Here is a 12,865-nt window from a genome sequence, read left to right as displayed (position 1 = left end):
GTAGAAGAGTGCAAACGCATTCACACAGCTGGTAACCAGAGGTTTAATTCTCCTAAAAGCAATTACAAAGAAAAGGGGTCAAAGCGTCTCTCGGTATTTCAACAAAAGTTCAACACCAAGATTTTCGCCTATCAAATCAGCTCTAAACAACCACCCAGCAAGCACAACTTCAAAAATCGACAACAAAGCGACGAATCCATAAGGAGAATCCGTTCCAAAAGCAAAAGAAGAATGCGTTCGCCGGGAATCGAACCCGGGGCCCATCGAGGTTGTTCAATTCAGATTCCAGGAAGGAACTGGAGATTGATGGCAACGATGGATTTTACCACTAAACCACAAACGCTTATCACTAATTACTTGTTGATGCAAGAGCAGTGGCAGAGCAAATATACATTACTAAAAAAAATAAGCAAATCAATATGAGTTGCAGCGATTTATCCGGTGGGGGTTATGGATATGAAATGGATATTTGCAAGGAGATAGTGGGGGCTCATCTCCAATTCGCACGTGGAGATCTAAAACAAGTCGATACACAGGCTGCAGACGTGGATAGTTAGTCAATATATTTGAGAAGAGTTGAAATCATTATAACGAATTTAGAGACAATTCGCCTAGATTTGTCACTGTAAATTCCAACCTCTAATTTCCCTCTTCTCCTTGAACCACTCTTGCACATACTTTAGTCCTGTATGTGGTCCGTATGGATCATTTTCCCATTGTGGAACAGGAGCTTTCAATCCTGTCTCCTCCTCGCATCTTTCTCTCAATTCATCCAAAGTACCACCTTTATTGTAAACTACTCCTTCTCCCTCATTCGATTTCTTCATCTTTTTTCTCAGTATTTCTGTTCCCTCCCTATCGACCGAGAAATCATCCTCATTAACTACCACTCCATAATTTCTTTTGGCCCCATCGATTGTAACCAACTTCCTCTCAACCTCCAACGCAACTTTCTCAGCCGGTCTCGTGAATGGATCACCCAGCCCTCCACCTCCCCAGGTAACCCATTCTAACAAATCTCCGGGAACCACCTTGACATGATCACATTTACTTTGCAACATTTTTTCCTCTCCATTCACCGAATGCAGTTTCTTCCAAGATCTCATGCCTGGTTTCCCTCCGTTAATTCCCCACGGTTTTGTGAACCATCTATCATCATGAAGACTAAATTCTCCTTTCGCCAAAAATCGGTACAAGGTTCTTTGTGCGTTACCACCGCGATGGAATCCTGCGCCTCCAGTATCGGCAAGTGATTCATTTGCTTCGATTCGCAATGGAAAGTTAAGCTCAATAGCCTCAGCGGGCACAGATTTGATAGCTGGAAACAAGCAATGACAATCTGGACCATCGCCAATGGGACGGGCTGGAACACCTCCAAAGCCAATTTGGTAGAGTTGATACCATTCACCATTAGGCTTGAAACCGGAGTAAAAGAAATGTGGAGAATCTGAAAATCCAGCAGCAGCACTATATTGAGGCGACCGCTGACCCATGAGAGCTTGGATGATATCCATTGTGCGGCCCATAAGATGAGTTCGACAGCTGACAGGTGCTGGGCGTACGGGACGAAGTATAGATCCTTCGGGTATAATAACTTCAAGCATGTCATGAAATCCATCATTGACGACACAATATGGATCGAATACTGCTAGTAAGTAGTACCCGACAAACATCTTGAACATAGTAACTGAGAGATAGAAATTAATAGCTGTTTCGGCTTGCGGAGAAGTACCATTGAAGTCGAATACCAGTTTTCCATTCGTCTTTTTCATGGAACAGGTGATTGCATAAGGTCCAACACCTTGACCATCATCGTCGATGAAATCAGTGAATATGCTTTCCTCGTCACCGATCTGAGTCTCAATGAGTTTCATAATACCTGAGCGATTTCGTGCGAGAAGTTCGTCGCAAGAGGCACTATATACACTAGATATAGAAATCAGTTATCCTGCTGTAAAGTTGTGATTTACATCACTTACTTAGGACCGAATCGTTCGTTCAGCTCGCAGACTCTAGTAGCTGCCGTTCTACAAGCAGCTACAAGGGCTGTCAAATCGCTACGAAACCAATCCGGTTGACGAGAATTTCGACAAAATACCTCGACCATTGCTGCATTGTATATTCCTTGAGAGTAAAGTTTTACGGTGGGTATCTGAATCCCATCTTCGAAGACAGAGGTGGAGTTAATAGACATACTTCCTGGTACCGTTCCTCCAACATCACTATTAATCAACAATTAGTTCATGGTACCTGGGAGAGCGAGAAATAACATACGTCATATGTCCAAAGTTTGCCGCCCAGCCCACGAGATCCCCTTTGTAATGGATTGGAAGAAGTACAATCACATCATTGAGATGACTTATAGCACCACTAGTTTCATAAACATCATTTGTGACGAAAACATCACCCTCTTCAACAGTTCCTTTCCATGATTGCAGGAACTGAGTAATAAAGCTACCAAATTGACCCACTAACATCTGTCCCTTTTTGTTCGTGATGACATTAAATTCATCTTGTTGATCTCGAATGGCAGGTGACATACTACATCTTAGCATAAGCGTATCCATTTCATTCCTAATTGACTGCAATGAAGAGGAGATCAAAGTCGGAATCAATGGTGACTTTTGAACGAGGTCTTGGGCACTTTCCCAATCATGATGGGCGATATCAGACGTTAACTTTGTATCCTTGTCTGGAAATATAAGGATATTTCCAAAAGAATCGATTTCGCCATAAAAGCCTGGAAGTATGAGAGTATTGGAATCCATTTCGGACACCACACAAGGTCCTTGAACCTTATATCCAGCTTTCGTAATCTTGGATCTTTCCCAAAATATCGCTTCCATTGTTATTCCATCGGTGCTAATCATTTTCCGACTAATGATAGCATCATGTGGAGGTGTGTGGATGCTATCATGAGGAGCAATTTCGATAGAATTAAGTTCCACGTCCGTAGAATCATCTGTAACAATTACACCAATTCGCATCATTTCCAATTCGAAATCGGGAAGACAGAAGCTATATTGCTGTTCGTGAGCTGCGTGGAATCGTTCTTTGATCGCTTTGATGAAGTTCGATGAATCAAGTCCAAAATCATTTGCGAGAAATGGGATAGACATTGTCAAAGCCTGGCCTTTGTATCTGAGATCTGCTTCGTACTCGACTTTCAGAGGGGTTGACTGACTTAATGCGCTAAGAACTACATCTTGGCACCTTGTCCTTAGTTCAGATAGAGCATCGAAGATATCACTTTGTTTGGCATCCCTAAGAAGTTTGATGTAAGAAATAGACTGTTCATGGCTCAACTTTGTCGTAGCATCGCCCTGTGCACATAAAACACCTGGAGCGGGTGGAACAATAACTGGCCAAGCTCCGAGTAATTTTCCTACTGCATTCGCATGCAGAGGACCGGCTCCTCCGAATGCAACGAGTGAAAAGTCTTCGGGATTATAACCTTGTTCAACTGAAACGTTGTGTAAAGCGTTGTACATCTTTTCGTTAACCAAGTTATAAATCCCTTGAGCGGTTTCATCTATCGATAATCCCATCTGCTTGGCAACGTTTTCGACCGCAATCCTTGCAGCTGCAATGTCTAGTGGAAAATCACCACCGAGAAGTTTATCGGGGAGATAGCCAAGTACAACATTTGCATCAGTTACAGTCGCGTTATTTCCGCCCTTCCCATAACAAGCAGGCCCAGGATCTGCTCCAGACGATTCTGGACCTACGCGCATTGTAGATGTCAATTCAACGTATTGTGCTATTGATCCACCACCTGCACCAACAGTTCTGATAATGGTTAACTAAAAGGCATCATGGCAAGATGGGCGAAATGAGACTTACCTGACATCCACCGATGGAGCTCTTACTGTCAAGTTGTCAATAGCCGTCTCTCTTCGAATCGCAGGAGTACCATCGGAAATGAGTGCGCAGTCGGTTGAAGTGCCACCCATATCTAATGTTATCAGATTTCGATATTTAGTTTTCTTAGCCACAATATCTGCGACGCCTCGGACACCCCCTGCTGGTCCAGACATTAGGATGTTGACAGGTAGATCGCCAGCCAAGTCTAATGTGGTAAGACCGCCATCACTTTTCAAGATTCGAATAGTCTCGCTATCATCAGCAAGAAGGGTTTGGAGGTTAGCTAAGTACTTCTTGACTACTGGCTTAACGATAGCGTTGGCACTTGCTGTCACAGTACGCTCATATTCTCCCATCTCTGATAACACATCACTTGAACAAATTATCTCAACACCAGGACCGAGAATCTCCTTCGAAATCTCTGCCACCTGCCTCTCATGTATGTCGTTCTGGTAAGAGTTTAGCAGACTAATTGTGATTGCTTCAAGATTTCGTTTCTTGAGGCGTTTAAGATCTTTGCGAAGTGAATCTTCATCGATTGGTGTAACAATTTGACCATCACAACCCATAGTTCCTTTGCATTGCACGGTATATTCAAGAGGAACTATAGGATCAGGTGGCATAAAATTAATCCAAGCTCCCAGACCACCTGGTATCTGAGACCTCCGCACAGCCAGAATGTCTTTGTGACCTGCTGTGACAATCAATCCAGCCTTTGCTCCTTTGCCTTCAAGAACTGCATTTGTTCCTGACTCGAGAATCAGAATGTTTAGTTCAAATGCCATAGAAAGGTGATAAGCCCATACCAACAGTAGTGCCGTGATGAATACCATCGAATTGTCCATCCCAGTTATACAATTCCTTCAATTTCCTTCGCACTTGCATGATACCATTTTTGACACCGATGCTTTGATCTTGACCAGTTGATGGTACCTTTGTTCGTATAGTATCGCCCTCTGGTGTAAAAACGCACACGTCGGTGAATGTTCCCTAAAACCAATTGTCAGCTGCGGCATATACTTGCAGTTGTTGAGTATCGATTCACGTACTCCAACATCAACACCCAAGCGATAACCTCTGGTTTGGTCTGGAATTATGACTGCGTCCCCCATACTGAGGTTTTGCTCTTCTTTCTTGTGGTGAAGCACCTGAGATGTTTGCTTGAAGAGGAACTCGGCAGAGAACTTTAAATAAGTTTTGGTAGACAATCTCAACTTCTATAGAACTGGTACTCTTCCATGCTACACTCCCTTATCACGGTGATGTGCGGGGTAGATAGGCTTGGTAAGATATTTGAGATACACGTCGCCGATAAGGGAAGTGACACTTCCATAAAGCCGATATATCATGCATGGGAAAAACCTGCCGCGACTTGACCAGCCACTTGCTGATCAGGAGATTATCCAGCGTGGAGCAAGCCGTGGAATGTATACATGGGGATGGTGTTCAAGTGAAGCAATCATGCATATGGGCCACAAAACATTCGAAGATCGATTGATTTGCTGCCTCCAACCTCGGCAAACATCTGGGCAAGATAAACGATAGTGAAATTGCATTGTGAATTAACGATTGGGTATTGCAAAGTTCCTAAACTGGAAAGTGTTTTCTGCAGCACTCAAAAGATCGGAGGTGGAGAATCAAATCAATCTTGAACCAAACATTGGACTTTGATGATTGAAACACGTCAATCTGGCAGAGAAAGGAGCAGTTGAACAATTTGTTTCTACGGCATGAAGATTGCAAAACAGAAGAGATTGAAAGGATGAAACCTGTATGAAAGTACAAATCGAAGTTAGAGAATATTCGGATGAGGGAATAAGTTGAATACCGCTCCCTCCTATGTCATAGACTAGGTAGGTACTGTCCACCAGTCTCTTGATCGGCAATCAAGAACTTTCAATTCTGCCGAGACCTACCCCTGGAAACGTCGATAAGCTCGATAAGCCTTATCCGCAAGCTTACCAATAGCACTGCTCCACCATTTCGTCACACCACATCACATTTCTCTCTCGAACTTTTCTCCATTAGTCTTCCTTCTCTTTCCTCCTCCCACTATAAGGACCTCTAACAAAATGGGACTTATCCGCAGTACCTTCACCACCGCCCTCCTCGGAGCCGCAGGCGCCACATCCGGCTGGGCCTTCTGGACGCGCAATTCCAGATTCATCCCCGTCTCCCCCTCGGATCCGATATTTTCAAGCGCAGCCTACATGCGACAAAACCCCAATCGCAATCCTGCCACGCAAGATTTATGTCAAAGAAAAGTACCGTTGAGTAAGATAAAGCCGCATTTACTGGAGAAGGAGGGAAAATTGGTTGAGGCTTTTTGTGCGGGAGTTTGGGGTGGTTTGGGTATGTACCTTTCACTGTACTCTTGAAAAGCTTGCCGGGGTTGCTTGGCGGCTAAGGAAGAGAGAGAGGAGGAGATACGGAAATAGGAATAGTGTGTGATTAAAGCTAATCTAATTGGAAAACATAGGTTATTCATACCAACGTTCCTACCTTTCTAAAAAATACCAAAACACCACCACCACCTCCCACCAGCTCTGGGAACCTTCGCAACTTCTCTCCTCCACTTATGAAGTCGGAACTCAAATAACCGACCATTTTGAAGTAGTTTCCAAAACGCCCACTTCAATTATCGTCCGCTGCGGAGACTCACCTTTAGTAACCGGGGTAAGGGATAGCGATGGACTTTTCGAGATGAAGGCTAGTGTTGATAAAAATGAGGGAGTGGCGGTCTTCGAGCTGAAGAGTGTGTTCTTTAAGGGGACCGGGAAAAGTACCGAGAAACCTATGCCGGCACATGTGGAGTTTGCGCATAGATTGTATACGAAGTTATGGATGGAAACAGCCGTAGAAAATTGTGTTATGTAGGAAGGGATGAGATGAGTTCAAGCGTAATATATTTATACACATTGATCGGATAGTTGGGGCTCACATGATCAGCCTTGAAAAACAAGATCTTTGGTTGGAACAAGCAGGACTAACTAAACTTCATTGCGGGCTGTAGTGATATTTTCTATCTAAATGTATGTGTCTGTTCCATGCTGCTCAAAATTCCAATTGCTTAGCTATTCAATACTCATGTTATACTCATTTCATCATAATCTTTCACTTCATATCATATCGAAATCCAAAATCCATCTTTTTCTAAACGCCAATTCTTAATCCAAACTTTAACGAACTCTGTATTCCCTTTGGTATCCGTTTATCCATTCGTTCTGAGCTCAGCACTTGAGCATGTGTGTATCATATCATCAAACATAATTTAACATATTTCAATCAATCGCCAGCATCCAGCCATAGCTCAAAACGTCGAGCTCCTTCTGACATCGCCTGGCTGTCCTGGTGTGTATAATGTTGTTCTGCTTCGTGTTAGTACATCGATAACCTCTAGAATTATTCCAATCAAAATAAAGGTATAGTACTTACGCTCTACTAGCAAACTCCATGTCCGAACATTCAGCCGACCTCATGGTCCTCACTTTACTCAAATCTTCTTCTCTTCTGTCTCGGATTTCTCGATCCTCAGGTGCCCAAGTAATCCACCTCTCAGCCCAACTGCCCCTCTTCTCCGCTTCCTCATTTTCAACATCCCCACCTTTACCTACCTCAATATCAGTATCCTCTTCCTGACTTCTGCCTTTTCTCCCTCTCCAGCTTTTCCCGATATGTCTAAAGATGTACCCCAACGCGGCGAAAACCAACACCGGAGTTCCTAGGGCCACTGCCCAACTTGGTGTTTGGACGTTCCCAAGAACGATCCAGAATTGGAGCATGACTCCTAGAATAGCGATGAGAGAACCGACTTGAAGAATTGACCAAAACCCCCAGTAGAGTTGAATTAAATCTTCGCCATCACAGTATTCGATGTTGAAGGCGGCGAACACCTCGAGCACGATACAAATAAGAGCGATTAGGAAACAAAGGGATACTATCGAGAGGTAGTGAATACGACGACGACGAATGCGACGTATTTGGCGAGAACTGGAGTTACTTTTCAGGAGTTCGGTCAGGTTGTTTGATCTGGGGTCTGTTAGACTGACAGGTCCAGGAAATTGTGGAGAACGTGGAGAAGAGTGTGAGCATATGGCGACAACTACTTACTTGTGATGTTGGATGGATGATATACACATCAAGACAAGAACGAATATAAATAAAGACCAGTATATGATATTAGCTTCGCTCAATGTTAAATGCTGAAAGAATCGAGCATAGTGGGCACAACGAGCCGGATCTTTGAGTGTGAATTTCCCAGTCATCGTGATGGCGAAAGGATGAGGAAATGAGATGCCAAATATCACAGGACACTACTCAGGAATCGACTGAACACAAATAGATGGTAACAATCCAGCTTTGAGGAAAGAACTTGTCTCGAAAGTATTTATCTCAACAATGGAAAAGTCACTTGTTGGTATCTACTCGCAGAGAGGGTACAAGTATATTGACGAGAATGAAAGAGGAACGCCTCATCCGACTTGGAGGGACGCTTTAACTTATCTTGCGGAATAACTGGGACATCAAGCTGAATGTAGTGATACAAACTTACTATATCTTTTCGCCCAGACTTACATGGGGATAGAATGCTTGGTGGTTTCGGTACTCATAACTGTAATTAACCTTATGCTTAGAAATCGAGCCCAAAGTTCAGAATAAAATAGCAAAATAAGGGGACAGTGACTAGGTTTAGACCCCTTGGCCTTTGCTATCAAGGTAAGAGATTATGTGTATGTCGAGGGAACCATCATCTGGGGAGCCGCAGATATGGGATCTTGGCGAAGATCTTTCTTAGAAATTGTGTGGTATCTGAGAAATGTCCACCGGGTTGTTGCTGTCGCATGTGTATATCATGATGCTTTTTACTGGCCAAGAGAGGCGAAGTCAAATGCCAAGTGAAAATAAGGTTTCGTCGGAAAATGGAATTGCAGGTTTGTTACTTTCTGTCTCCCTTCGTGGCATTGCTTTTCCAAACGTCATATATGAGACTTTAGTGCTCAATCGTTTGATCCTCGGACGTCTTGAAAGAGTTCTTTTGGTATTGATCGTCGTAACTGAGGAAAACTTTGATAAGGATTGATTGCAAAGTATAACAGAAAGTTGAACGCTTTGAATCGACTACTTCTGACGCGTAATCCACTAGGATTTCTACAGCAAGTGCTGCTTTGCTTACTGCAATGCAAAGTAAGACAATATGGTGTTGCAGGTATCACAACAGTATCTTGGTCAAAGTCTGGACTTTTTCAATCGCACACGGTGAAATGAATGTGTACCATCAAGAGAAGGCAGACATGACAAGTATGTCAACACTCTTTATCAATCCATCTGACTGCTGCCCAAAGTGGGTATATTTTTGGTACATCAACGCCGCAGAATTCCAAGACTCCAAGATGCCAAGTTGTGATAATATGATTTATCTGGGGACAAATTGATTTCATTAGTCTTGGAATTTGGAGATGATGTATCTTTAGATAAGGACTGATTTGCTCACATTCCGTACTCCATTCCACCTTTGCGTTGTGATGATAAGGTACAACGTTGAGATCAGAAAAGACGGTGAGATCTCGGACAACGACGTATACTTTCCATGAATCGTAGCCTTCTTGGCAGAAACGGGAGGCATCTGGGCTTTAAAGAAGACGGATGATGTGATCACTGGTAATTTCTGAATTTCTTGATTAGGAAGTCATGACCTTGAGTCAATGTTACCAAGATGTGGGATAGTCACCAAAGTAGCCATCCTATTTATGGCTAAGACAGCATCCGGACCGTCGCAGGTCCGGGAAGACGGGTGAAGTTATTCGCGCCGGTGAGGACAGTCATTTAGAAATTAAAGGTTATTGAAATTTGGGTTATTGGATTGAAAGAAAGAAATTATCGGGGGCGCATGGTTTTTTGGGTGGGTATTTTCCGGTGCGTAACCTGAAGATGGACAACAAACGCTCCGCTTCTTTGATATTGTACAGCATCTTGGTAGCTCTACCAAGGTAACTGCCAAAAGAACAATAATATTCATGGATTCGGAGAGTTTACTCAGATTTTGGAATACAATATGAACTTTCTACAGCCCCCAGGCCCCCATGCCCCCATACCCCAGAACCCCTTACTGTGTTATACGTGGGGGCGTGCCAAGGTCGAGCTGAAAACAACACACAAGAAAGCCATTCCAAATTTGTGAGACCCAAATTCACGCTTGTGTCAATCGCTAGATACCGTTTCTAGCCTCAAGCTTCAAACATCATGGAATTTGTTTTCCTTGATGTTGTTGGAAATTCTGAACATAGAGATAGACTCCAAGTCTCTAAGAAAAGGAAATCCCATTCGTGTGACATCGACATAAACTTTTCAGTCTGGATAAAAATCTCTCTGCAAGTCTGACATGAAAGTGTTTCAAACCGTATATCAGTTTAGTTCTGCATCTACCATTGGTTCTTCAAATTCTTCAAATTCTCCAGATCCCTTCGATGTCAACTTTCTTACTTCAGTAAAGAATGAAGTTCTTCCCACTTCTTCAACATGTGGATCCAAATTTGAGTTTAAATACAAGTTTTCTATTTGTTTGACAAAATGGGGTTTGGTACCTCTTCAAGTCTCACGGAGACTTTAATCGGATTTTTTAGGCTTCCACACATCACATGAAGGCAATAAGGTTAAATGCGATTTTAAACTCTATCGCTATTCCTCAATAGATAGTGTTCCAGCATTCAAATATGCAGAAAACTTTTGTACTTCACCACGATACCACAGCTGTGGTTTGATTTTATCCGAGTTCCATTTGTATGGTGCTTACGATATTTGATTGGGCGGTGACTTCCAAATGCATGCAAACTCAAGGAGTTCTGCTTGTCAATCTTGCTTCAAAAATCTGCAGTGTAAGGAAGTCTTCGGGCATCGCATATTCTTACCCTGTATACGGTCAAGGTTGCTCAACATTTGTCGCAAACCTGACGCAATTTGATCCTTCGAGGCTTTGTGTATGCTGTCGGTGCCTCTCTTCTGTTCCTCATTGGGCAGTTGCGAATTTCTCCGCAGCTCATTGCATGGTATCATAAATTAAACTTAAACTACGATTCGCAAGAAGATTTATGGGAAATATCGGAAGAACAATAAGCAGATATGGGAAACTTTACATAGGATGACACTACCAATATCTATGGGAGAGCAATCTCACATATACCAGATCTCTCATTCTGGTTTATCATTCTCAGGTGCTTTCAGCTTGCATATTTTCATAAATCCAAGAAGTCTCCAGGCTCTTGTATGTTTTTTTTATCAACTTCTGGGCTTAACCGTTCGCATCTTGACAGCTTTCGCTTCGACCAGGTTTCCGTCACTTTTTGTAATTTTAAATAATTAGAAAAGATACTGCAGTACTGGCAGCATTTACCATCTGTTTTCTCAGCTAGTCAGAGAAACTCGAGCATCCATTGCTGAAATCTAGCACCTGTAAGGTATGGGCTGGTTCTCGTCAATATGAACGGTCTTGTGTTGAACTTCGGTATGTAACTCATGACTGTTATACCAAGAGAATATGGGCAGCTCATGCCGTAAATAGGTTATCATAACGCCTCAATGTTCGGCGAAGTTCTAAAACTACTGAGCCCATCTGTTTTTCTTCAGCTCCATATTGCCCAAAGCTTCACACAAACTAATTCACTGAATAGACCAGAGCTCTAGAACGCAACCCTTGTCATTTTTTGTCTGACTACTTCTGCCTTCCTCGAATCTGATATTCTTTTATTGAATATTGTTGACAACAAAGGGTCAAAGAAGCTTTAAAGAAAGTTTAGTGTCAGCGGGTTATGCATCAGAAGCCACCGTCGCACTTGAATTCATTCAATTCTTGACACTAGTCGGCTAGACGGCTCTCTTCGCCCTGTCCACTAACCCCTTTTTACTTCGTATGCCATCGCTTACGGACCTGTGCTATCAAGCCCACGACATCTTAAACCTGCCACACAACTGGCACCAGTACCTCTGCCCGGACTCGACCAACTCGCAATTCTCGGCTCTCCCATCGCTACAGAACCTCTTCGTCGAATCATTTCCCAATACCCCAACTCCTGTGTCTCACTCAGAAACACCATTCTCTCCACGACCTATCCTTTCTCTTCAGGTAGACCAACAAGTTTATCTGTTCTACATCAGCGTTCCGAGATATGCGGGACGTACAGAATGAGAGAAACATATACAAGAAATGTGGCAATGCAGGTTCAGTCCGGAACTAGAGACAAGGCATTAGGGGTTTATCAACATGGTGAGGGAATGAAGATGAAGAGGTTTAAGGAGGATGATATGAAAGAACGGATTTCTCGCCAGCCTTTGTTGATGTGATGGGATGTGATGGGATATGGTGAGATCTTGTAAGTGTTTGGATCTTTGCGACGAGTTCAATTGATTCAACGAGGAACTTTGATATGTTACATGCTTTTGTAAGAACTACTTGATGGATGTCTTTCCAATCATTGATGATGCTAATTGTGGAGGAAATAAAGCACGCTTTTGGCTGAGAGGCAGGGGAAAGGCGACATTGTTGAGTTTTGCACCTGTTCAAGTAACTTCTCGTAACATGTTAGACAAATTTCGAATGCTTACTGAATATTGACTGAAGATTCGTGTTCATGTGCAGCAAATACTTATGTCTCTAGATAATGATTGAAGTATACTTACAGCTTCATAGTCTTATCTGTTTCTGTCAAAGACTAAAACCCACCATCGAGCCAACCTCATCCTCACCCTGAACGCATCGGCCAAAATTAAAGCGAACTCCGACCATCGCCATAACCACACGTGAAAAAACATCATCGCCCCTGTAACCCACTAGCGTCAAATTTCAGCAAGTAGACAATCGAATATAAGAAAACGACTTCCTCTCGTTGAATTTCCTCTTCTTCCTTCAATAACTATTTATACGCTTCGCTAAATGTTCTCGAATTTGATCCGAAGAGTTTGTGGTTTTTCTCTGGTTTTTGGATCACTTTCCTGGTGAGAAAGAGAGAAG

The 12,865-nt window shown here is 42.9% G+C and overlaps 3 protein-coding genes across 3 annotated transcripts; 1 reads left to right on the top strand and 2 right to left on the bottom strand.

Moving 5' to 3' along the window:
• Positions 1-620: 620 nt before the first annotated feature.
• Positions 621-4,976, bottom strand: EAF02_011694 (uncharacterized protein; the record flags this gene model as incomplete). The annotated part of the gene is made up of 6 exons (XM_038907741.1): positions 621-1,926; positions 1,980-2,222; positions 2,275-3,789; positions 3,844-4,612; positions 4,671-4,854; positions 4,914-4,976. The coding sequence occupies 6 exons, from the start codon at positions 4,974-4,976 to the stop codon at positions 621-623; spliced, it is 4,080 nt and encodes a 1,359-aa protein (XP_038752558.1).
• A 960-nt stretch (positions 4,977-5,936) lies between these two features.
• Positions 5,937-6,741, top strand: EAF02_011693 (uncharacterized protein; the record flags this gene model as incomplete). Its single annotated transcript, XM_038907740.1, has 2 exons — positions 5,937-6,216; positions 6,344-6,741. The coding sequence occupies 2 exons, from the start codon at positions 5,937-5,939 to the stop codon at positions 6,739-6,741; spliced, it is 678 nt and encodes a 225-aa protein (XP_038752557.1).
• A 433-nt stretch (positions 6,742-7,174) lies between these two features.
• On the bottom strand, positions 7,175-8,129 carry EAF02_011692 (uncharacterized protein; the record flags this gene model as incomplete). The annotated part of the gene is made up of 3 exons (XM_038907739.1): positions 7,175-7,232; positions 7,300-7,893; positions 7,975-8,129. The coding sequence occupies 3 exons, from the start codon at positions 8,127-8,129 to the stop codon at positions 7,175-7,177; spliced, it is 807 nt and encodes a 268-aa protein (XP_038752556.1).
• Between the last annotated feature and the right edge of the window lie 4,736 nt (positions 8,130-12,865).

The sequence above is a fragment of the Botrytis sinoallii genome, assembly GCF_014898435.1.
Source record: "Botrytis sinoallii strain Bc 23 chromosome Unknown BSIN_034, whole genome shotgun sequence".
Classification (NCBI taxonomy): Eukaryota; Fungi; Ascomycota; class Leotiomycetes; order Helotiales; family Sclerotiniaceae; genus Botrytis; species Botrytis sinoallii.
The sequence above is the reverse complement of the archived record's forward strand: the minus strand, read 5'-3'. Positions and strand labels throughout refer to the sequence as shown.